Raw genomic sequence first — 24,632 nt, 5'->3', positions numbered from 1 at the left:
GCCCCGTTTTGAGATGTGTGGAAAAAGACCCTGGGAAAAGAAATGTTTGTCCAACAGGACAGAAGTGAAGCCGACTAGCATGTGGCAAAGGCTTCATACCACTACAGCAGAGATTCGTTTTAGTGTGCAGTAGGCCGCGTTTACGTATAGCATTGTCAAGTTCAGCTACAGTGTCAAAAAGTCCTGGAGGCTTGTACAAAAACCCTGGGGAATAAGAGCGACAAACGTTTGTTTGTAGAGAGTCCTTTGGACGACCAACTAGGAAAGAGGTAGATTACCGTCTATGTACTCCTTGATGCTCCTACTCACTGGTATCACACGTTTACAGCATTATCAATTGTTGCAGTCTGGAAAATGGATCACTTGCAAATATAATTTGGAGGCACGACATTGCCAGCCTTTCTTAGCTGGTACACTATTGGAGGTAATTAATCCACGACACAGTATTCAGAGTATTATTATTCAATGGCACAGTATTCACAAGATATTTATTCAATGGCATAGTATTCACAGGATCTTTATTCAATGGCACAGTATTCACAGGATCATTATTCACTGGATCATTATTCAATGGCACAGTATTCACAAGATCTTTATTCAATGGCACAGTATTCACAGGATCTTTATTCAATGGCACAGTATTCACAGGTTCTTTATTCAATGGCACAGTATTCACAGGATCTTTATTCAATGCTACAGTATTCACGGGTTCTTTATTCAATGGCACAGTATTCAAAGGATCTTTATTCAATGGCACAGTATTCACAGGATCATTATTCAATGGCACAGTATTCACAGGATCATTATTCAATGGCACAGTATTCACAGGATCATTATTCAATGGCACAGTATTCACAGGATCATTATTCAATGGCACAGTATTCACAGGATCATTATTCAATGGCACAGTATTCACAGGATCATTATTCAATGGCACAGTATTCACAGGATCATTAGTCAATGGCACAGTATTCACAGGATCATTATTCAATGGCACAGTATTCACTGGATCATTATTCAATGGCACGGTATTTAGAGGACCATTATTCCTTGCCACAGTGTGCCGAAGGATTCGATCTGTGTCAAATTAGTCAGAGAAACTTTACTCCTTAGCATTATGAGGGACATTTTTACTTGTCAGCGGTCTGATGGATCTGATTCCAAAGCACAGCATTTCGAGGTACATTACTCCATAGCACTATATTATTTCTCCCGGTTGTGCTTTTTATAGTTGTGTATTTCCCGAGAAGTCGTATCCTTACAGCAACATTCCACCTGGCACAGTATTCTCTTCGAGTAGTATGCATCAGAGCGCAGCATGCCTGCTTGGTAACAATTCTTGTTTCTTTAATGTGTGTTTAGGTCCGGTGTTAATGGGCTTCAAAATGTGAAATATATAGGAGAGTTGGGGGAGGGAAGTAACAAAGAATGGGGGAAGTTGTGGTGGAGCTTGAGGAGGGAGAAGGAAACTGGAGGAATGTGGGAAGTTGTGGTGGAGCTTGAGGAGGGTAAAGGAAGCTGAAGGAATGGAATGGACAGTCCTGAGTTGTGATGGCCTCCTTGGGAGAGGTTGGGTTCCAGGTTATATGGAAGCTGAAGGTGATCTTGCTTATTGGTGCAAGCGGGTTCCAAAGGAGCAGGGCAATGATCAGAGAAATGAAAACTTCTGAGGCTTTGCTTCATGCCATGACAACAAGTTGTGTTAAGTTCTTGGATCATGGTCCACCACTGAAACTCTGCTACACTGCAGGACCAAAATGTGCCCCAGCTCTGAGACCATGTATACATCATGTCAGGTAATCAAAGGCAGATCATGCTGCTTTTTGTAACATTTTGATAAACCGATATTAACACAAAATGGCTGCCAAACCTGGGACAATACGAAGTTTTCTTGAGAAACAAAGTTATACACATTTGGCATATATAACAGAAAAAGAGATTCGCCAGCGATTAACGATTCTGACTTGCACAGCAACTCAGTTCTATATTTTCTTCCAGTATAAACTGGTTTGCTAATTGCAGCGTCATATACGCCTTACACAAAGCACATTTCCTGTAACAAAACCAATCTATGGTGTAAAACCAATCTACTAGTGCCCATGTTGGGTGTGTTCTACATTTACAACATGTGGCGCCTGGAAGCACCTAGAAGCCCTATAGAACAATATAAGCATCAAACATTTGTAGTGGCTGTGTCTCAGTAGGAATCACAAAATTTGACGACCGGCCTTAAATGGACGCAGAATATTACAGGGCCATCTAAATTGAAACTTCCTGAAAATAACTGCTGCCTTGAGAACATAGCGATGTAATCATGAATTGGCAAGAGCAGTGAGAAGTGACCGAATGAATCATTCCTTCCAGCCGGCTTGAAATAGATCTATATATGCAGACTTTTGGTTTCTTCTGCATACTAAATACAAATAACCCTCCCCCATCAGGCGATGAGGTACCATAGGATCATTCACTCTAGTAACCTTTTGCACGTTTTCTACGCCTGCCTTACATTCCACGCGTAGTGCTTTTGGTAACTGTTGATTATGCTAGAAAAAGCTTTTGGTTCACTTGTATAGGTTATTCATCAGATGTTTATGTGGATTTTGCCAAGGAATCCCAGAATCCCCTGTCTCTAATCTTCGTTGACTGGGCAGTGTGTACCTTTTGATCCTGCTCGCAAAGAGAGCCCAGGGTTGCAGATGACTGTGTAGATGAGGCAGGGGGAGGTTTTTTAACTTGACAAAAATTTGACAGGTATTCAGTAGACACGTGTAAGGCAGGCTTGGTGTCTTTGAATGGCTTAAGATTGAAGATCATTGGGCAGCTTTATTTCAAATGCATCCAAGCTTTCGGGTGAGAGAAGATTTGTGACCAACATGGGTGGTTTTTGGATGGTCTAAGTCCGGACCACTGGCTCAGAATTCGAAAGGGGGAAGTGGAGTAAAGTTTCCAGTAAGAGTTCATGGATGGTGACATGCTTTCATAAGGTCTTTAGATGATTTGAAGAGATATCTTGATAATACAAAACTCAGATTACGTCCGAATTTTGTCCAATCATCGAGAGGAGTGGAACAGCAGCAAGTTAGTTTGGGTGTTAGGGGAGGGGAGCAGAGCGATGGTTCCGTGGTTTCCTAACCTTTGAGGTGCTCCCTGTTGCAGGGGACGGCATTGAGTGCAAGTGGGCGTCTTCGGATTAGGATTGGGTGTGTTTAGCCACTTCATTAACATAGAGCAGGGTAGAGATGCAGTAGTTGCTGGTGTGAATTTCCAGACTCAACGATGACTTTAGTAGGAGAGGGCAATTGCATGCTTTGCATGTGACGTTATGAAGCTTCTTTTAGATTTATTATGATTGCCCTGATGTACAACACGCAATTCCAATAACTGTTGCTGACGATGCAGAATCTCAGATGGCAGGTATTGATGGTGCTGCAGTACTGATGAAGGGTGCTACTTCTTGCATTATATTACACTGGTTTGGTACAGTGCTTCAATCGGGCACTGCTTTCTAATCCTGTGGGCAAGAGCATTTTGTGTTTTATAGGTCATGTTACAAATTCTGTGTCGAACATCTTTGCTGCGTGGTCAAACGCTTTTAGAGGTTGAAAAGACTTGAAGGTTTGGATCCATACTGAACAAATTTACTTGAAATATGTTTTTAGGAATTATTACCTTGTAGCATATTTCATTAGATTTATTTCATTTCAAATGTTTCATTTTCTAACTGGTAAGGGGACGGTGATTTCTTTGAAGCTGCGAGGTATCCCAAGAACAGCGGTAATCCTATGCAGCTTTGGTGAATTAAGGGCTCCTGGACAAGGTTCATAATGAGTGAGTTGCAGCCTCTCAGCAGGATACCTTCCTGGCTGCTGCTTCTCTCCTATGAGCCGGCCAGGAATTGTGCCTGGAAGCCAAGTAAGGTCCCTCTGTGATAGTCAAACCGAGCTAAGATCTTTTTATCGATGCTCAAATGGTACTTTCACTATGAAGTAGAAAAAAACAGTGACTTGCCTTGGAGGACAGTGTAGGTGGATGAGCTCTTTATTTCTTAATGGGCACTTCATGTACTTGGGATATTATTATTTTTGTCTGCCATCTTATTTTTGGTGGGACCTAATCAACGTGCACACTGCTTCAGTGGAAGATGGCTGCCATAAACACATCTGTGTGTCCTGTGTTTTTGTTGTCACAGCCTCCTCTGATGGTATGCAGCTCTAGTGCTTTCCTTTACCCTCCTCTTTTCCTAAGTTGTGGCTTACATCCTGGTGTCCTTGTATGATTTGCCTTCTGTTTGTCTCTGCTCTTTAAGGAGCCATGCAACAAGCGGGTCAAGCCAGTTTCCAAGACTAAGGTCCCATCCTGCAAAGACTCTCCAGCCAAAGTAACTCCTCTGAAGCGGCTGAGCCAGTCCATCCAGGTATGTATCCTACCCGAGGTCAAGTGTGCCAGACTTAACCAATAACTAACTTTGAGGAGTCTTGGGGCAGTGGTTGGGAGCTAGAGGCACCTTTTGGAGTGTATGAGGGCAGTGGTCGGGAACTAGAGGCGCCACTGGAATGTATGAAGGAAGTGATCTGCCCGAGGTGCCAAGTAAGCTGGAATTACAGACATGACATAGAGGTGTGCATGTGAGAGTGATCGGGCAGTCGTGTGGTACCAATAAAGTGTATGAGGCTAGTGATGTGGGACTGAGTGGGGCTCCATTACAGACTACAAAACAGTGATGGTGAATGAGTAGTAATCTAGTAAAGTGTGAGGGCAGTAATCCGCAGAGGGTAACGTTATTAAACTGGATGAGGTTAGTGATTGGTGTATGTAACCAGTGGGGAGAAATGAGTGCAACTTAATTGATGTGCGCAAAGCCGATGATGCCTAAACTGGTCTACAATCTTCCATTTTCCCAGCGGTCCATCAGCTTCAAGACTGACAGTCGCTTGTTCAGCTTTGCACCACGGTCCAGGAACTCCTCCGGGAACTCGAAGCGCAGAAACAGCAAACTCTGGAGTGAGACCTTTGACCATGTCAGCGAGGAGCTCTCGGCCAAGGAGATCAAACGTCAGGAGGTGAGCAAGGAGGCGCGCGACTGCTAGGTCTCTAAATGAACTTCAACAGTGTAGTGTCATTTTGGTATTGTTTACATTCAGACTAAATTCTCTGCCGGAAACTCCCCCTCTCTATCATTTGTTCCTAAAGCAGTACATCCAAGAAGTTTCATGTTTAATGTAGGGCTTCTCCAGTCTTCTTCTCAAGTAGTGTCCATCCACTTGGCCTTTGTGTCTTTGCTGTGCATAGATGGAGCTTTTCGAGGCATGCCTAATATGCTATATGCTGGCCCTTATATGCTAGCCATCTGTGAAAGGAGCTGCATTTCCTGCACGGTGTACAGTGACTTCAAGTAGGACTAACCCTAACTCCTACTTGGTTACTTAGCTCTTTCACCTTTAGTTGAGAGTGAGGCGAGGAGTTGCGAGTCCACGCCTGATGGCAATTTCCCATAGTTTGTGCAGTAGCAGACTGTGAGCAGATTACTGCATCCTACTACCACAGCAGCTACTTAAGTCCCTTTAGTGGGCTCTGAAGTGGGGCAAGCACATTTATTTCCGAGCCCATAGTACTGCTGCTCCCTTGCCCTTCACTTTCCTATCTTTCATAGTCATACATCTGATACCCATTCCTTCTGCCTCCCTTCTCGTGCTGTACTTGCACGTGTGCCAGTATCTCCCTCGTTGGTCATCTGTCTGCAGGAGTCTTGCTAGTCATTCCTCTCCTTCACACACAAACCCCACCTTTCACCTCTGCTCTTCCATTCAGATTGCTGCTTGTAGCCCCTCACCTCCACCCATGAAGCCCCACTAGTCTGCTCTCCATCGGGTCCCAAGGTCTTCGCCTCCTTACCCCCTTTTCTTCACCCAGTTCCCAGTGTCATGCTCCACTCCCCATCCATCAGGAGATCCCACATTATTCCTTTTTTCACCAGAACCACAGACCTTTGCCTACCTTCCCAAATCCCCTAAGCCACCCAATTAATACTCTTCTCCTGTGCCATCAGAACCCTATTTGCTCTCCATGCGCTATGGGGTGTCCCTTTTACCACGGGCCCCTCTCCTTCAGTCTCCGCCCTTGTGTCTTGCTCAGCTCCATATTCTTCCAGAAATCCTCATAGTGGTTCCATTCTTCGCCAAATACTTTGGTTCCCTGCTTAGACCCCTCTCCCAGCTCCATCTTAATACCCTTCCCCGTGACTTCCATGTATTGCTCAGCTTCCCAATTCCCTCTCGATTCACACTTGCTACAACTCTGTTATGACTGCCTAATTCTGCTGGGCCCCCTAAATTCTTGTGTTTTCTTCCTCGCATGACTCCAGGATCCTTTTCTGCTACCCATGGCTCCTACCGACCCCACCCTGTAGCTTGATGACATAAGACTCCAGATGCACCTCTGGAATTGCCAGTGTTATGCACAGGAGACCGAGATTGATGCACATCTGATTGGTCTGTCTTGGCACAGCGAGGAAAAAGATGAATGTACTGGAATGCGGTCCAAACTCATTTTCAGTGGTTGAGATTCCATCCATCAATTTTTCAGTGCAAAGTGAACCACTTGCTCAAACCGTTTCTGCAGCAAATATGCACTTTGCACAGGTTAGAGGATGAGTGAAAATATTGCGCACTCCTGATTTTTGTCTGTGCCGTTACCTCCAAGTCCTACTGGGAGGAAATTGTACAGGCCGATCAGTGCAATACCAGTTGTACTGTGAGCAAAATAGGGTACAAAAACGTTTTTGCACACTATTCCCCATAAAACCCCACAGAACTAATAACGCCACCCTAAAGTGTGCACAAATCTTATTTGTACTCGGGGCGCTCTTGTACAGGATGGAAGGAGACTAATTGGGAAGGTCCCATCCAGATGTGGGTTCCTTGGCTCACTCTGCCATTGGACTCAAACTGTACCTCAATGACCAGGTCCCCACAAGACTCCTACACAGATGATTGGGTGTCCTAATCTTCTGGCGTGCCCTTTTCTGGGCTTTCTCAGTGATCTTAGTTGGATATTTCTTTTCTTTAAGTTTTCTTGTGAGTTTCGCTGATTCTTCTTTAAAATCACGAAGGTCTGAGCAGTTTCTTCTGATTCTCAGAAATTGTCTTGCTGGAAGGTTTGCTCTGAGTGCTCAAGGGGGAGCACTGTTGAAGTGGAGCAGACTGTTGAGGTCTGTGGGTTTTGTATAAAAGCTGCTCATGAGCTTCCCCTCTTTTGCTGTGATGATGATGATGATGTCGAGGAAAGAAACTTTGTCCTGTTTGTAGTCCTGGTCAAACACAAAAATTGGTTCCTTTCGTCCTATCCTGAAGGCTTCTGTAGTGTCCTCATTGTCATGTAAGATTACCAGGACGTCATTTATGTGCTGTCTCCATAATCCTATCTGGTCTTGGAAAGGATTGTTCCAGATGTTCTGATCCTCAAACTAGCTCCTGTAGAGGCAGGCTATACTTGGAGCAAATGTGGTCCCCACCAAAATTTGTGACATTGTAAGTAGGTCTGGTTCTCAAACTTGAAGACATTTTCAGTGAGAGCCAGTCTTGCTAGTGCTATTATCCATTTGAACAGAGCGGCCCATGGCCAATCTTGGTTCTGCAGTATGTTGGTGATTATACATAAACTCTCTTCTTGGAGTATAATGTTTCTTGATCGAGGCATACAAGGTTCTCTTCTGTGGAAGGATCATATTCCATTTCTTTCAGAAGGTTTAGCAGATGTGTGGTATCCTTGATATATGACCTGTTAGTAACCAGAGGGCGGGGGAGGTCTCCCTTTATGCATCTTGGGGATCGTGTAAAATTGAGGGGTTCAAGATTCCAGGGTGGTCAGAAACTCCTGTTCTTCTCTGGAAATCCACTTGTTTTCTACCGCTTCATTCACCAGCCCTTTTATAGTTTGTTGTAAGCGGTAAGTAGGTTCTGTTTGTAAAGGTACATGTGTCTTTCATCTCGCAGGAGCTTCAGGCATGCCTCTCTGTAATCTGACCTTTAGGAGTCCGAGTGAACCCGATGATGAAGCATGACCCTACTGGTGTGTGAGAGTTATTTAAAGAAAGGAATTTTTCTTTTCCCAGGCCTAGTAGCGTGGAGTCTAGTTTGGGCAAACACTTCCTCTCATCACATATGGTGTCATGAGGCTAGGTGGGATACCTTTGAGTGTTGTACATTTAGGTTGGTAGGGCGTATCCCCCCTCTCATTTTCTAGGGTAGAAAGGATCTCTCCTCCTTCCAGGAGTGTTCAGTGTTAATTAAACTTCCGGTTCTCAGTTTACAAAAATAAAAAGAGACTGATACAGCCCTGAGCACCTGAATTTTCATCAGGGGATTATCAGTACTTGGACGATTAGTAGCATTCTGACTTGCGTTGTGGGATAATTCTTACTGTAAGAGAGCCTTGAGTTTCTCACACTGGTCGACTTTACTAGTTATGACCATCTTTTCTCTAACTTATTTTTCACAAGGTTTTTTGGGGGTTTTTCGCGCAGCGTCAGGCACTTGGATGCATGTTGAGCACCATTTCTGTATGCATGAGATTCTCGACTCTAACAGGAGTTGCTTAACCTTGTCTGACTGAACGCCAGGTTTCATTATTCCATACAGTAATTTTTTGGCTTGTGAGGTGACACGCTGGTTGCCTGTTATTTGTGTATCTTTATTTTTTGTATAGGTGTTTTGGGCAGTATTTCTTTCATATTCTTGTTTTCCTTTTTGTCTAACATTCCTATGGATGACTGGTTATTATTGTTGTTTTCACTACTCTCTCTAACTAAGGGTGTTTGTTGTCTGGAATGCAGACAGGATCTATGTAATTTACACACTGTACAATGGATGTGTTTTTTGTACCCTCTTAGTCTGTGAACTCTTAAGCTGTTGAGGTATTTGGGACATTTTTCAGTTGATTTACAATTTTCCAGCCTCTAGGAGTGTTTATTGAAAGACTGTGCAACGGGGCTAAAACTCTAATCAAAGCACAAACCCTAGCACTTGATAAGTGGGGAAGAGAATCGCGCCACTGGCTACCATAAGATCAAGTACGACATTGCACAGGTCATCCAACGGGTTGCATGACTACAACGCGGGCTATTACCACGCGTGCCATTACAACGCTGTTGGAAGGAGGCAGGTGTGTACCCATAGAGAGCAGTTGCCCTCTTCTGGGATCAGGAGGACAGTGCCCATGGAGAGTAGTTGTCTTTCTGAGAGAAGGACAGAGGCATGTATTGCTGTGAAGAGGCTGCCATTGTGTGATATTTGGCAGGGGGCTCTACCAATAGTCATTGTCTTCCTCTGATGGGGGGGGAGTTGCCCTTTTCTGATATTGTGAGAGTTAAAAGGAGGGGTGTACTCAAGGGAGGTGGTTGCCTCTAGTGACATTTGGATACAGGAATATATGATTTGGCGTGGTTGCCCTGTTGTGAGATTTTGCTGCAGATGTGCACTGATGAGGGGTGGTTTTCTTCCTCCGAGATTTAGAAGGAGGAGTATACTGTTGAGGAGTGGTTTTCCTACCCTGAGATTTAGAAAGAGGCTTTTACTCCTGGGGTCTGGTTGCTTCTTCTGATGTTTGGTGAATGGCATGCACTGAGGTTTAAAAAAAACGTAGGTGTGTTTCAAAACGATCATGTTTTGCAGGGTAAGTGATGTTTAAAGACGCAATGTTTGTTATTGGTGCATTTCCTGACGTTCTCTGTTCCATAGTCCATAGAAGGGGCTCCAGATGATCTTTCTTAATGTCTAAAACCTACAAGAGAAACCCATAGCATCTTCCGAGCTAAGTTTGTTGACTGGCAGTATCGGGCCACCTACCTGTGTAAGGGCTCAACAACAAACTGATTGCTGTGTCCCCATCATCATGATTATCTCTTGCTGGAAAAATGCAACTGGTTTACTTGGTTTAATGGAAACAAAACATGAAGCTTTTTTCATTTTTTGACAGGTTATCTTTGAGCTTATGCAGGGAGAACAACAGCTGGTGGACGACCTGAATCTGGTCAAGAAGGTAAACATGCTGGTGGCCAAGAAGCTTGCACCATAATCACCTGAGCTGTACTTGATCTCTGTGTAAAAGAGATTACAAAAGGCAGATTGTGCAACTCATCTGCTAGGATGTGGTGTTCCTGCCGGTCTTGCACCATCTACAAGGGAGGGATGGCTTGCCCTGCTTCTGCCTGTTCCGCGCTTGACCGTTGCAAGGGGGGGATGGCTTGCCCTGCTTCTGCCTGTTCCGCGCTTGACCGTTGCAAGGGGGGGATGGCTTGCCCTGCTTCTGCCTGTTCCGCGCTTGGCCGTTGCAAGGGGGGGATGGCTTGCCCTGCTTCTGCCTGTTCCGCGCTTGACCGTTGCAAGGGGGGGATGGCTTGCCCTGCTTCTGCCTGTTCCGCGCTTGACCGTTGCAAGGGGGGGATGGCTTGCCCTGCTTCTGCCTGTTCCGCGCTTGACCGTTGCAAGGGGGGGATGGCTTGCCCTGCTTCTGCCTGTTCCGCGCTTGACCGTTGCAAGGGGGGGATGGCTTGCCCTGATTCTGCCTGTTCCGCGCTTGACCGTTGCAAGGGGGGGATGGCTTGCCCTGCTTCTGCCTGTTCCGCGCTTGACCGTTGCAAGGGGGGGATGGCTTGCCCTGCTTCTGCCTGTTCCGCGCTTGACCGTTGCAAGGGGGGGAAGGCTTGCCCTGCTTCTGCCTGTTCCGTGCTTGACCGTTGCAAGGGGGGGATGGCTTGCCCTGCTTCTGCCTGTTCCGCGCTTGACCGTTGCAAGGGAGGGATGGCTTGCCCTGCTTCTGCCTGTTCCGCGCTTGACCGTTGCAAGGGAGGGATGGCTTGCCCTGCTTCTGCCTGTTCCGCGCTTGACCGTTGCAAGGGGGGGATGGCTTGCCCTGCTTCTGCCTGTTCCGCGCTTGACCGTTGCAAGGGGGGGATGGCTTGCCCTGCTTCTGCCTGTTCCGTGCTTGACCGTTGCAAGGGAGGGATGGCTTGCCCTGCTTCTGCCTGTTCCGCGCTTGACCGTTGCAAGGGGGGCATGGCTTGCCCTGCTTCTGCCTGTTCCGCGCTTGACCGTTGCAAGGGGGGGATGGCTTGCCCTGCTTCTGCCTGTTCCGCGCTTGGCCGTTGCAAGGGGGGGATGGCTTGCCCTGCTTCTGCCTGTTCCGCGCTTGACCGTTGCAAGGGGGGGATGGCTTGCCCTGCTTCTGCCTGTTCCGCGCTTGACCGTTGCAAGGGAGGGATGGCTTGCCCTGCTTCTGCCTGTTCCGCGCTTGACCGTTGCAAGGGGGGCATGGCTTGCCCTGCTTCTGCCTGTTCCGCGCTTGACCGTTGCAAGGGGGGGATGGCTTGCCCTGCTTCTGCCTGTTCCGCGCTTGGCCGTTGCAAGGGGGGGATGGCTTGCCCTGCTTCTGCCTGTTCCGCGCTTGACCGTTGCAAGGGGGGGATGGCTTGCCCTGCTTCTGCCTGTTCCGCGCTTGACCGTTGCAAGGGGGGGATGGCTTGCCCTGCTTCTGCCTGTTCCGCGCTTGACCGTTGCAAGGGGGGGATGGCTTGCCCTGCTTCTGCCTGTTCCGCGCTTGACCGTTGCAAGGGGGGGATGGCTTGCCCTGCTTCTGCCTGTTCCGCGCTTGACCGTTGCAAGGGGGGGAAGGCTTGCCCTGCTTCTGCCTGTTCCGTGCTTGACCGTTGCAAGGGGGGGATGGCTTGCCCTGCTTCTGCCTGTTCCGCGCTTGACCGTTGCAAGGGAGGGATGGCTTGCCCTGCTTCTGCCTGTTCCGCGCTTGACCGTTGCAAGGGAGGGATGGCTTGCCCTGCTTCTGCCTGTTCCGCGCTTGACCGTTGCAAGGGGGGGATGGCTTGCCCTGCTTCTGCCTGTTCCGCGCTTGACCGTTGCAAGGGGGGGATGGCTTGCCCTGCTTCTGCCTGTTCCGTGCTTGACCGTTGCAAGGGGGGGATGGCTTGCCCTGCTTCTGCCTGTTCCGTGCTTGACCGTTGCAAGGGAGGGATGGCTTGCCCTGCTTCTGCCTGTTCCGTGCTTGACCGTTGCAAGGGGGGGATGGCTTGCCCTGCTTCTGCCTGTTCCGCGCTTGACCGTTGCAAGGGAGGGATGGCTTGCCCTGCTTCTGCCTGTTCCGTGCTTGACCGTTGCAAGGGAGGGATGGCTTGCCCTGCTTCTGCCTGTTCCGCGCTTGACCGTTGCAAGGGAGGGATGGCTTGCCCTGCTTCTGCCTGTGCTGCACTTGACTCCTGCGAGAGATAGATGGGTTGCGCTGCTCCTGCCTGTGCTGCACCTGCCCTTTTCAAGGAGCCCTTGCATTGCTCCTACCTGTGCTGCATCTAATCTCCATGAGGGATGATGGCACAGCTTCAATTTGTGCAACATCTGACCTCTGTGAGGGAGCTTTTACTGCTGCCGCCTCTGCTGTAGATACTTTTTCATGATACTTTACCGGCTTCCTTCTTGCCCCTCAGAATTACTATGAGCCGATGCTGAAGCTGGCCATCATGTCGGAGGAGGAGCTGACGGAGATCTTCAGCACTCTGGATTCGCTCATTCCTCTGCACGAAGGTAAAGTGGCACGGTGACCCTTCGCAGGCGACTGCCTGTCACGGGGTCCCAGCACAGTGTGTGGTGGAGCTGTGGCCACAGATCTGGTATTCTTGTGCTGGGGTGTGAGTTGTGCCCTAAGGTGTAGGATCTGCATGACCTCTTCACGCAGCGTTCAGACTTCCAGCACTTCAAGAACTCTTTACCTGGTAGAACGAGCTAGAGGGTATCCCATATGCACAGGCGCTAAGGTACATTACCATAGATGGACTTTTGCCCCCAGGGTGACGAGGCTTTGAAGACTTCTGTTCAAGCACGAGACAAAGTGAACACCAGTGGCGAAGTACCACTGGAGATGGCAACACTGGTGCTCATACACACGCTCTCATTCATTCATTCATTCTATGGCATGTGTGCTGGATGATGCTGTTAGTTTGGCAAGTACCCCAGGATGTGGTTAGCAATCTGCTGTACTTCAGATACAAGTATCACCAGATTAGGGAGCCCTTTGGTGCATTTCAGGGGTTCACAAATTGTTTCAGGTTTGGAAGGATGTGAGAAGTCGGAGCTGCCCTCTGCTTTCTCTGCTTCTGTCTTTCCCAATGTATTTTGTTCCTCACTCCCATTCGATTTTCCAGACACCTGATCCACCTTCTTCAGAACTCCATCCCCTTCTTCTGTTCCTTCACCATACCCTTATCCACCTTCTCTGTTCCTTCTTCAGACCTCCATCCCCTTCCTCCGTTTCTTCACCATACCCTTATCCACCTTCTCAGGTCCTTCTCCAGACGATTATCCCCCAACTCTGGTCACTTCCTGACTCTTCTCATCCTCTACACACACCCTTTTGACCCACATCCACCTTTATCTGTTCATCCTTCAGACCCTTTTCTCAATTCTTTCTCCTCCTGACCCTCATTCCTTTTCTCTCTTCATTCCCCAGACTCCCATTCATTCATCTCTTTTGCTCACCTTCTAGACCCTTATCCCGCCCTTCTCCATTGACCCTCCATATCTTCATCCCTACTTCACTGCTCATGTTCCAGATCCTAATCCAGCCATCTCTGTTTATCTTTTCAGACCTGCTCCTCCACCTTGGAAGGATAAGACAGGAAGATGGGACCATTGATGAGGTTGGGCCGACCATGTTAGACTGGGTAAGTGCTATACATACGAGCAGCCAAAAATCTCAGCTAGCGCTTATGTCCTTAGGGAAATATAACCTACATAATATACTGGCAAGTAGAGTTACTGGATGTCCATGTCACTGGAACACCCTTTGTCCCGCCCTTTGCTTTCATTTAAGACATAGTGTATTCTGGGAGTTGTTGTCCTTGTTTCGTTCAGGTGAACAAATGTTAGGTAAGGTAGGAGTCTGATCACCTAACCCAGTTTATTCATCACCTCCATCCTCAAAGGAGTGCAAATCACCTTGATACACTGAGCAGGCATTGCCTTTAAGGTTTCCTGCCACCAGCCCCATCTGTTCCTCAATTTGTAAGCCCAAACATAGATCCGGTGCATGGAAGACAACCATGGTACCTACCAACATTATAAATCCCAGGCTTGGGGTTAAAATCACCTCCAAAAGAGTGCCATTAGGGGAGAAATGTTCCTTGTGTGAATCTGTTCACCATACCGACATCTTCAGGATCAAAGTCTTAGCACCGTGTAAGAAAACAAAATGGTAATTATATGAAAGTAATAATGTGATAAATGAAATGGCAACTCAGTACTGGTAAGATGCTTCTGTCACATCTCCACATCTCCCAGTCCTTGCTGCCTCTTCCTCTTAACTTGAACCCTACTTTCCTGAAGCAGGTGCACGGCAGACAACAAACCCTCTCAGTCTTTGTCTTGAAGCCCAGTGGCATGTCCCTCTTGCAGCCCCTGAACATTGGTAACATTAGCAGTGATGCGGTGCCTGTGAGGGGCCAATGTCGGTTTACAGGATGACTTAAGAGGGAGGACCTATATTGCAGATGGTGTCCTGCACAACACAGCTTTGCTGCTTTAGAAATATGATTTTACCTTTATCTTATGTAACTGGGTACTTGTATTTCAAGGTTTTCATCAATTGTTTGGATTCCTGGCACTTTATGAAGACCTTGGCCGATCGTCGTGATTCATCCAGTGGGTGTTCATCGCTGCCGAATTCATCCAGTGGGGGTTCTCCACAGGGGAATTCATCCAGTGGAGGCTCTCCACTGGGGGATTAATCCGGTGGAGGCTCTCCGCTTGGGGAATTCATCCAGTGGAGGCTCTCCGCTGGGGGATTCACCCAGTGGAGGCTCTCCGCTGGGGGATTCACCCAGTGGAGGCTCTCCGCTGGGGGATTCACCCAGTGGAGGCTCTCAGCTGGGGAATTCACCCAGTGGAGGCTCTCAGCTAAGGAATTCACCCAGTAGAGGCTCTCAGCTGGGGAATTCACCCAGTGGAGGCTCCCAGCTGGGGGATTCACCCAGTGGAGGATCTCCAGTGGAGGTTCGTTCTCTGCTGAATAATTCACCCAGTGGAGGCTCTCCGCTGGGGGATTCACCCAGTGGAGGATCTCCCCTGGGGGATTCATCCAGTGGAGGTTCGTTCTCTGCTGGGGGATTCATCCAGTGGAGGTTCGTTCTCTGCTGGGGGATTCATCCAGTGGAGGTTCGTTCTCTGCTGGGGGATTCATCCAGTGGAGGTTCGTTCTCCGCTGGGGGATTTATCCAGTGGAGGTTCGTTCTCCGCCGGGGGATTCATCCAGTGGAGGTTCGTTCTCCGCTGGGGAATTCATCCAGTGGAGGTTCGTTCTCCGCTGGGGGATTCATCCAGTGGAGGTTCTCTGCTGGGGGATTCATCCAGTGGAGTTCGTTCTCTGCTGGGGGATTCATCCAGTGGAGGTTCTCTGCTGGGGGATTCATCCAGTGGGGGTTCGTACTCTGCTGGAGGGGGTAGGGAGGTGGGGCGTTCATCCAGTGGAGGTTCTGTGCTGGGGGGATTCATCCAGTGGAGGTTTGTTCTCTGCTGGGGGATTCATATGTGGAGGTTTGTTCTCTGCTGGGGGATTCATCCAGTGGAGGTCTGTTTTTCGCTAGGAGATTCATCAGTGGCGGTTCGTTCACCGCTGGGGGATTCATCCAGTGGAGGTTCGTTCTCCGCTGGGGGATTCATCCAGTGGAGGTTCGTTCCCCGCTGGGGGGGGTTCATCCAGTGGAGGTTCGTTCTCCGCTGGGGGGTTCATCTAGTGGATGTTCTGTGCTGGAGGGGTTGATCCAGTGCAGGTTCGTTCTCCGCTGGGGTGGGGAAGGGGGTTGATCCAGTGAAGGTTCGTTCTCCGCTCGCGGGGGTTCATCCAGTGGAGGTTCTCCGCTGGGGGTTCATCCAGTGGAGGTTTTCCGCTGGGGGATTCTTCCAGTCCAGGTTCTCCGCAACAGGTCAGCAATTGGCTCTCTAAAACTATAATCGTGGCATTTTTCTGATCACATGATGGGAAACCTTTTACTTTGCTATTGTTTTCTTTTCTTTCCATTCTTTATCCTTTTTTAAGTATTCCTTGTGTTTAAACTATGCCATCAAGTTAAAGTAATTCAAAGCCAATAATTTTTTTTCTTTCGCTCCAATAAAAATCGTAATTTCCTGTGTTTTATGTTAAATCCTATTGGGGTTTTTGTATCTGTTACATGTACACTTGCCTACGAGGAAGCACCCATGCTGTTATATTAAAATGATATGCAGCGGGTATATTGTTATATTATAATTTTTATTGGAAGCATATGGTGGCCACGTTTATGCTGCTAGGTTTTTTCTTTTAATTTTGTGGCATATACTTGCCAAAAAGAGTTAAAAAATAAAAATGTAAAGAAAATAACACTAGCTTTCCATGGCTGACGTATTGGCTTTGCCAATGCATGCTTTATTTTTGTAAGCAAACTCTCTCATAACAGGCACTGCCATGATTTGACGTTACTTGAACCAGTCAAGACTTATTTTAAAGTCCTAGCCAGTTTGGTGTACTAGAGCCAAGTTATGGTAATGACAAGTTAAGGACACGTAATGGCTCAAGAATCCTCGTATGTTTTCAGTGGTATAATACAGTTATGTAATGTACACACCTTACTGTAGTTTCTTTTTCACCTACAGTTACCGTGCCTCCACGCCTACAGGAACTATTGCTGTAATCAAGTGGCAGCCAAGGCTTTGCTTGACTACAAGAAGCAGGACCGGCAGGTGGAGAACTTCCTGCGCCTTTGCCAGGAGTCCTCATTCAGCCGCAAGCTGGACCTTTGGAACTTCCTGGACCTGCCCCGTAGCCGACTGGTCAAGTACCCGCTACTGCTCAAAGAGATCCTGAAGCACACTGCGGCAGACCATCCGGACCAAGCATCCCTGCAAGAGGCTGTGAGTACCTTGCAATCACTGGAGTTCTCCCCGCACATGCCCATTGGACAGCCATGCATTCGTACAGTTAACCACAGTCCCAGGCATTGTCCTGTCTGGCTATACTAACCAAACACTACTAAGATCTGCAGGTTACCTGTCTGTGTAGGCCATCAATCCTCCCTAACTCAGCTTCTGAAACATCAACTGTTGTAGTACAAGACTTGTATTGTATTGTAGTTTGGTACATTGGAGATGCTGCAAAGTAACATGCCAAGTTAAGCTTGTTGGAGTATTTCAAGTAGTTACTTTTAAGGCATATTTTAATTTTAAGCCTGGTAAGTTGCCTGGTGTGTAGCTATTCTGGAGCCCAGGGCTAGTGGGTAATCCATTGGTATTGTTGGTTATTGCGATTAGTCATGTGCTCTCAAGATAAACACATTCCAGTTGGGTATGATCCTTAGTGGGGGCTATGTGGTTTCAGGAAAATGGTTGGTGAGATAGATAATAATCTAGAGGACTTTAGGTGTAATAAGGATGGTAGTAGTAGTACGCAATCCCACCTCTGCACAAGTAGTTGGGGAGCTATAGTATCTTAATAAATACTCCAAATAATCCTGAGTTTGTGCTATTTTGATATCCAACACCCTACTACCTAGAGTGCCAATACACACTAGACCACAAAATCCATTGTGTACATTACATTAAAGAATATCTCAATTAGAAATCCAAAAAGTATGAACAGTCCATACAGAATGGATGTGTGTAGATATTTCAATGATGTGGTTTATTGCAGAAAAAAGCCAGGTTCTGTGATTTTCTATACATTCGTTATTGAATAACAGCGAGAGGTCTCTTAAAAAGATGGCTGGGGGTCGCGTAACTAGTTAGCATGGAGGAGTCTCATTTGTTATCCTGATCACTGTCTGTGTGGCTGTTGATATTAGGGTGTGGAAAGTTCCGACTTCTTTGTACCTCTGTTATGGTTACACCTCTGTTGTGGGTACTCCAGGCTGGAGACTCCTGATGTGACAAGATTCACTCTTCACAAAGTCTGTGTGTGAAGATCAGCCTGGAGCTGCACCTGAAAGAGGAAACCACCCCAAACCAGTTCTGTGTACCTTGTTGGGAGTGAATAAGTGTGTGTCTCCACTCTGCATTTTACAAGCCTTGTCAGTTCTGCTCTTTACCGTTCCGCCCACCAGGGAAAAACAAAATCAGAAAAAGGAAAAGGGCCACCCAGCTGTCAACGCTCCAATAACCTGTTTACACCTGCTGCAGCAGCTCGCGCACACGTTTTAGCACTGTGACATGGCATTCACCAACATGTATCATGCCTTGCCCATCACAGCTGTCAGTTCAGGATATGAGTGAAACAACGAGGCAGCCAGCTCTAAAATAGTGGGGTTTTCTTAAACAAAACATCTGGGGAAGCCACAAACCCTTCACCAACACCTATCAATATATAACTGCCCCCTCCTGATAACAGACCATGTGTCCCACTCCCATCACTTCCCATTACACTTCCCGCAGTCACAGGAAGGTTCCAGCCCAGCCTGACAAAGACTTACAAGATTGACACTCCACTCCATCAAGATCCTGTGAAGTACAGTCTTGTTCTGTGTTGACTATTGAATGAGTTAGGGAAGCTTATAGTGATACTGACAATATGTTAACAGTTTAGTGAGTAAGGGAGGCTTTTGCTACTTTAACCTCTGTGGCATCTGTTCTGCGTGAGAGAAGCTTGTTCTGCTGCAGCAAATGTCTGTGGATAAATGTATGCCTGTGCCACTGCTGCACCTTTTATCAGACCTGTAGTGTTTCTTAGAAACACTTGAGCAGATGTAACCTTGCTCATGCATTACGGGCTGCAGTTTTCCTTTTGCTTACAATCCTGTGCCATCACTTAGTATCTGAAACGTCAGCAGCTGGGCAGGCTTCTATGAGGGCATGAATTTGTAACCCCAGCATCATTTTCTAACTTGTCCTTCGCCTTTTAGATCGCCGTGATCCAAGAAATTGTGGGCCTGATAAACAGTAAAACGGGGGAAGCAGAGTGCCAGTACTACAAGAAGCGCCTCACCTTTTTGTTTGAGTCTCGGCAGGACTGCTTACTGGCTCGCTCCAAGCTCCTTCACTGCCACGGAGAGCTGAAGAACAACAAGGGCCAGGTTTGTATTCATAGTACTGCATCTAATATCTTACTGCTAGAGGCCAGTAGGCGGTTACTTTTTCTTTGGTGTCTAAATATTTTGAATTCATATCTAGAATACAGCTCATGTGTAAAGAGTTGGCATTCTGAATCTTGTTTGGGCAAGGGTTCGACTTTCAGGGAATATTTTGTGCTAGATTGCTGAGGAAATTTCCTGTTACAAACACGTTCTTTAGAAGATCAGTTGCAAGACCCTTTACAGCTTCATACTTCACCATTTCCTCCTGCAGGGAATCCTCTGCAGTTTTCAAGGCTTACGTCTGTGTCTGTCAGACTCCATTTGAGGGGCCACAGGATACCGTGGCTACTGGTAACCAACCGTGGTGGTTGAGGGAATTCTTCCTAAAATCTTAGGGGTCTGTCCTACTATAGCTCTGCAAAGTGGGTCAAGCACAACCCATCCTGGACTTAACTCATAGGGTAGCAAGTGCAAGCCATCACAGGTTTCTCATGGAGTTAATGTGGAGGGCATGAGCTCACTACTCAACAGTCAACCTACAGACACACTAACTTAATGTCCAGCCAAGTGCTTCTTTTATAGAAAAAGAAAGCACTTTAAGGTCGCAGCAGAACTAAATTCTACTCTATTCAGTAGGAACTTAACCCCAGGTTGTAATCTACTGCATTTAAGAATTGGAGTCACACCACTGCTTCCAACTTCCTCTCTCCCTGCTAGGTCAGGATTCTATGTCTACAGTCCCCAACAAATTGACTTGGGCATCGATCAGTTCAGGTGCAGATAATCTCAAATGCTGCTCTTATTGGTTGAATATGCAAATCAATTTCTTTCTTCCGCTTCATCAAAAGTCTCAAGCCCCCGTTGGCAGTCAGCCAAGAAAGCCCTAAAAGACCTTCATTGACTTCGAGTGGCTGCGAGAGGACAGTTTAAGGCCATGTGCATTGTGCACAAATCCTTCCATCGAACAGGCCCTGCCATCCTGTTTCCTTTAGTTGAGCCTTACGCCCCCTCCAGAGCCCTTCGTTCTGGGTCACTGCATCTAGCGACCACAACTAAAATCAACAAAGCACGGTGGGGCGGCCGTTCCCTCTCTCACACGGCCGTGAGGCTTTGGAACTCTCTTCCCTTGGCTCTTAGAGAGAACACCAACCGGATGGCATTCAGGAAAGCGTTGAAAACTCATTTGTATGCAAAAGCGTGTTAATCCTCCCGGTAGCTCGCCACAGTAATCAGTCTAAAGCGCTGCGAGGCCTCCGGGTAGTTTGAGCGCTATACAAATGTAATTTTTCATTTCATTTCAAGCATGCACAGCAGGCTCATCTGCATGTGCTCTTCTCTGGATCTAGGTGCAGCCTAAGCCCTGCAGTCACCTCCTGGTTATCAAAGCGTCTGTGGCAGTGTGGCAGATGTATTTCTTGCTGCTGTCCTCACTGTGGCTTCTCATGTGGGGGGAGGGAGTAGTTCCTCTCCTTTGGGGGCCCCAGCGACAGCTTTGCTTTCGCTGGGGCCCCCAAAGGCTGCCTTCCCAGCAGGTTAACAGTGAGCAGTTGTGGGCTCTGGTCCGATTAGGTTTTCCAGCATTCTTGGTGAAGCGGGCATCTCGGTAATGCTTTATCTTTAACAGTCTTAGCGCTGCTAACACAGGAACCATGCAAAGAGACCAGGGGATCCCTTCGGTGTTAAGATCACCCCTGTCTTCTCTCTCTGGAACAGTCCGGCTTCTGTGGGTTTCCACATGCTGGCAACATGGTGAGCTTCCCCTGACCAAACAACAAACTGCGAAAAATGATACTGCACCATTGGCCAGTCATTAATGCAGGTATCCTGGAGATTGACCGACCGTTGTTCGCTTTCAAAAAAAGTAAAAATCTAAAAGATCACTTGGTCCGCGCAGCCCTACCTAGTCCTGGTCACCGATCTACTCTTGAATCTGTATGGGGTCTGTCCCCCATTGTTGGACATGTCAAATGTGGGGGATGCAATGTATGTGAACTGACCATTGAAGGTAAATCTATGGTATTTAACAACATCACCTTTAAATCTAACACTCGTTCCAACTGTAATACAAGTAATGTTGTATACCTGATCCAATGCCCCTGCAGCAAAGTCTATGTTGGCCAGACAACACAGAAAGTGAAGACACGCATTTGCCAACATAGAAGCCGCATTAGGTGCCAAACCCCTAATGCCCCTCTAGTAGAACATTTTGTAAATGCTAATCACAGCGAAGATGACATCCGCTGGACGATACTAAAAGCACTGAGATTACCACCAAGAGGAGGCAACATGACAAACCTATTGAACAAGGAAGAACTGAAATGTATAATCACGTTGGACTCGATTCAAAATGGCTTGAACCGCACAGAGGACTGGACTACCCTTCTCTGACACCTGCAATGACCCCTCCGTGGCAGGTTCACAACATACAGCCCAGATGAACTATTTCATCATGCAAAACTAATGTGGCCCTTCGTTGGAACATTATCTACCCGTCATTTGAATTGCTGTGAAAATTGGTGTAAATGACAAAGAAACCTTTTTGGACTTATAGTTACAGCAGTGGTTGACCAGCTGACAAGCTGAATGTAATTAGATGTCACTGTCGCTGCTGCACCCGATTTAAGATGGAAATGTAAGATTTGCACATTTAATTGTCAGAAATAACAGTTAATTCCAAACTTTCATGTATGCATGATACACAATAATGGATGAATCACGATAGTCACTAGCGCGGTTGCACTAGGGCAACGTAGGAACACAACACCTCATTATTAGCTCACTCACCCCCCGTACAGACTAATCTGAGAAGGCATGATGGCCCTTTACCGCTACAAGATGTCTGCCACGGCCCCGCCAAATTCATTACTCCTCTTAGTCATTACAATATGGCCGCCGACAATTTCGGCTTCCATGTTCCCCTTTTTATGTCTACACTCCGAACTTCCTATATCCACCCGGATATCCGGAGTATTAGGCAGCACTCGTGGATTGCCGCGCTACGCTGGAGAAAGAGAACTGTGTCTTCCCACCTCCCTAATTGGGTACTGACCATTGAGTCCCGTTCGCCTTATTCAACCGAAGGTAAGCCAACCTTGCCCCTCGTGATTCCCTGCCCTCCTTGATCCCTCACCCTGGCAGCCTATTGTGATACCTCCCAAGACTTCCTGCTACATCCCTAACTTAAAAATTCCCCTTTTCTTGTAGTTCTCCCATCGAGGAAACCTCCCAACGCTGGCAATCTAAAGACCATAGTAGCACCACGCTACTCGAGCACTAACTGTTTTATTTTCGACGACTCTCACCTGGCTTTTTGGACTCCCATTATAGCCTGTACATTGCTACAAAAGGTAACCGACAGTCCACCCTCGGGGGGCCACCACCCCCGAACCCGAGTTGTCACTATTACCATTAATTATCCCTGTTGGTTACAGGTTCACACGGCCTGGGCTGTGCGGATTTGAGCGAAGCCCCCACTATTCTCACCGACGTCTGACCCATGCAAAACCGTGGACATTGACGGGTTAGTCTGTCTACAATATGGTCAAGGCCCTAGCACCTGCCTGCCCCTAGATCCCGACACCCACGGCTCCCGCACTCACACCCCACAAGTGCGATTGGCACTCAAATTCTAAACTCTTAAGTGCATTCGTTTCCAACTTAAGTAGCAGCATGACAGTCTTGACGGTTGCCTCACATCACTGCAGGGCCACTCGCCAACAACCAGTCTTGCTTAACTAGGAATTCACTTATGGGCCACCTTGATGCTTAAGCAAGCAATGGTTGGACACATGCCTCACTTATTCATGTGCACATCACTGCGCCGGCCACAATGTGAAACACAATCAATCACTTGGCGTACCTCCTGGTGGTTACATAATGGACCAACACAACGCACTGCTCTGTTTCACGTCACTCACGGGGCAAAATTTGCATGCTGCTGATTGATAGATATATTCTGAACGATCATGCGGTAGAAAGTAAAGTAATTATTAATTACGGTTCCAACTTTGGCAAGACATATGGGTAACGTTTTTAAAAAAAAATGTTGATGCTAAACTGTGACATGTGCCTTATATTGTTTTCCCCTTTCTTTTGTCCCTTACCTCCAACAGGCGTTCATAAATACAAAAACAGGCAACTGATCATATAGTCCTGATGATGATCCCGGTTTAATGGGAGCCAAGGGATCGAAACGTCGACGCTTTAAACAGTTCTGCAATATATCCATTGTGCTTACTAGTTTGCAGAGTCTGTTTGTCAATACTTGCTGTATTGTATAACCAATTGCAAGTGGCATTTGGCTCCAACGTCCTTGCCTGCTATTTCTTTCCCTTACTTTTTCTACCTTTTTTTCCACTATATGTTGTTTGACTCTTGGATAGGTACAGGATTGTGCCCTATCTAATGCTTACAAATGTCCTTCCCAAGGCTTTCTATTGATTTGAATAAATATTCCTTACCCTGCTGGGTATAGGAACTAAGAGTATAGCACTGATTCCAGTCTATATCTTTAATGTACGTTTCATCCATTTATCCTTAGGACCTTTTGTTTCATGTAATAATTGATCACCCATGGTCCGAAGGTATCCATTGGGTCCCCTTGTTTATCCAAAATAAAACTACTGCAGGGCCAGGCATGCATCTTCTCTCTCTCAGAAGACACTCCCGAAGGAGTCAAAAGTCCTCCAGCAGAAAGTTCAGGTTTCAGGCAACGTGCCTTCACCTCAAGGATACTGACTATTGGGCAGATACCAACCCTGGTTAAACAGCAGGTATTTAAGTACTCTCTGGAGCTCTACTTTCCCTAGTGAAGAATAATTTGGGACTGGTACAAAGTGGGTAGTTTGGATCCCAAGTTTATACTCTATTTCCCTATGGGGGGTGTGGATCTTCTGTCCAACGCTTCAGACTGTTTTGAGTTGGTTCTTTTTCACATGTCATTTCCAAGCTGCTTTCGAATCTTTCTGGAAAGTGACGATTCTCACAGCCAGTGGCAATGGGGACAGCTCCAAACTGGAGGATCCAAAACATGGACACAATAAATTGAAAGATCTTAGCTCACAGCAGCCATCACCTTCTTGAAGCAGTAAAGAGAAACGGACAAAAGGACAGACCCTGACTGAAAAAGTCCTCATTATGAACCATGATTCGTAGAGCCTGCAGTCCTCACCCCTGCCACCTACAAAGAAGAACTAATTATCAGCCCTAACAAGGCCCCCATTGAATTGGTAAGGGAAGCCCTGTCTCTGTCCTCCCCAATCTCAGCGTCTGGATTTTCACTCTCCAGCCACAGGAATGCAGGCAATATACTTTCACTGTCTGAGGAAGCTGTCCTGTGCCTTAGTAAACCAGGTGCATCCAAAATGCCCCCTGTAATCTTGAACCTTTCACCTTACAGAGTCTGACTACCATAAATGTGCTATACACACATCGCACATACACACACTCAACATGCACATAGAATGTCAGTGCAGGGTTCTGAGTTTCACATAAAGGAATTTTACAGAAGAGGAGCTATTAGGCATGTTTCTTCTTGACACAG

The 24,632-nt window shown here is 47.1% G+C and overlaps 1 protein-coding gene across 4 annotated transcripts in view; it reads left to right on the top strand.

The window, feature by feature from the left end:
- The window catches only part of LOC144785825 (rho guanine nucleotide exchange factor 3-like), a 326,449-nt gene that overhangs the window by 261,523 nt on the left and 40,294 nt on the right, over positions 1–24,632 (top strand). For 3 of the 4 annotated variants that reach the window (XM_078664669.1, XM_078664668.1, XM_078664670.1), the window contains 7 exons: positions 4,307–4,414; positions 4,902–5,060; positions 9,973–10,035; positions 12,488–12,584; positions 13,644–13,720; positions 16,683–16,940; positions 18,920–19,090. In XM_078664669.1, coding sequence (XP_078520795.1) covers positions 4,307–4,414; positions 4,902–5,060; positions 9,973–10,035; positions 12,488–12,584; positions 13,644–13,720; positions 16,683–16,940; positions 18,920–19,090 — 933 coding nt within the window. The remainder of the gene's footprint in view (positions 1–4,306; positions 4,415–4,901; positions 5,061–9,972; positions 10,036–12,487; positions 12,585–13,643; positions 13,721–16,682; positions 16,941–18,919; positions 19,091–24,632) is intronic. The other variant, XM_078664671.1, reaches the window with a different exon arrangement.

Source organism: Lissotriton helveticus, chromosome 10 (genome assembly GCF_964261635.1).
Source record: "Lissotriton helveticus chromosome 10, aLisHel1.1, whole genome shotgun sequence".
NCBI lineage: Eukaryota > Metazoa > Chordata > Amphibia > Caudata > Salamandridae > Lissotriton > Lissotriton helveticus.
The sequence above is the reverse complement of the archived record's forward strand: the minus strand, read 5'-3'. Positions and strand labels throughout refer to the sequence as shown.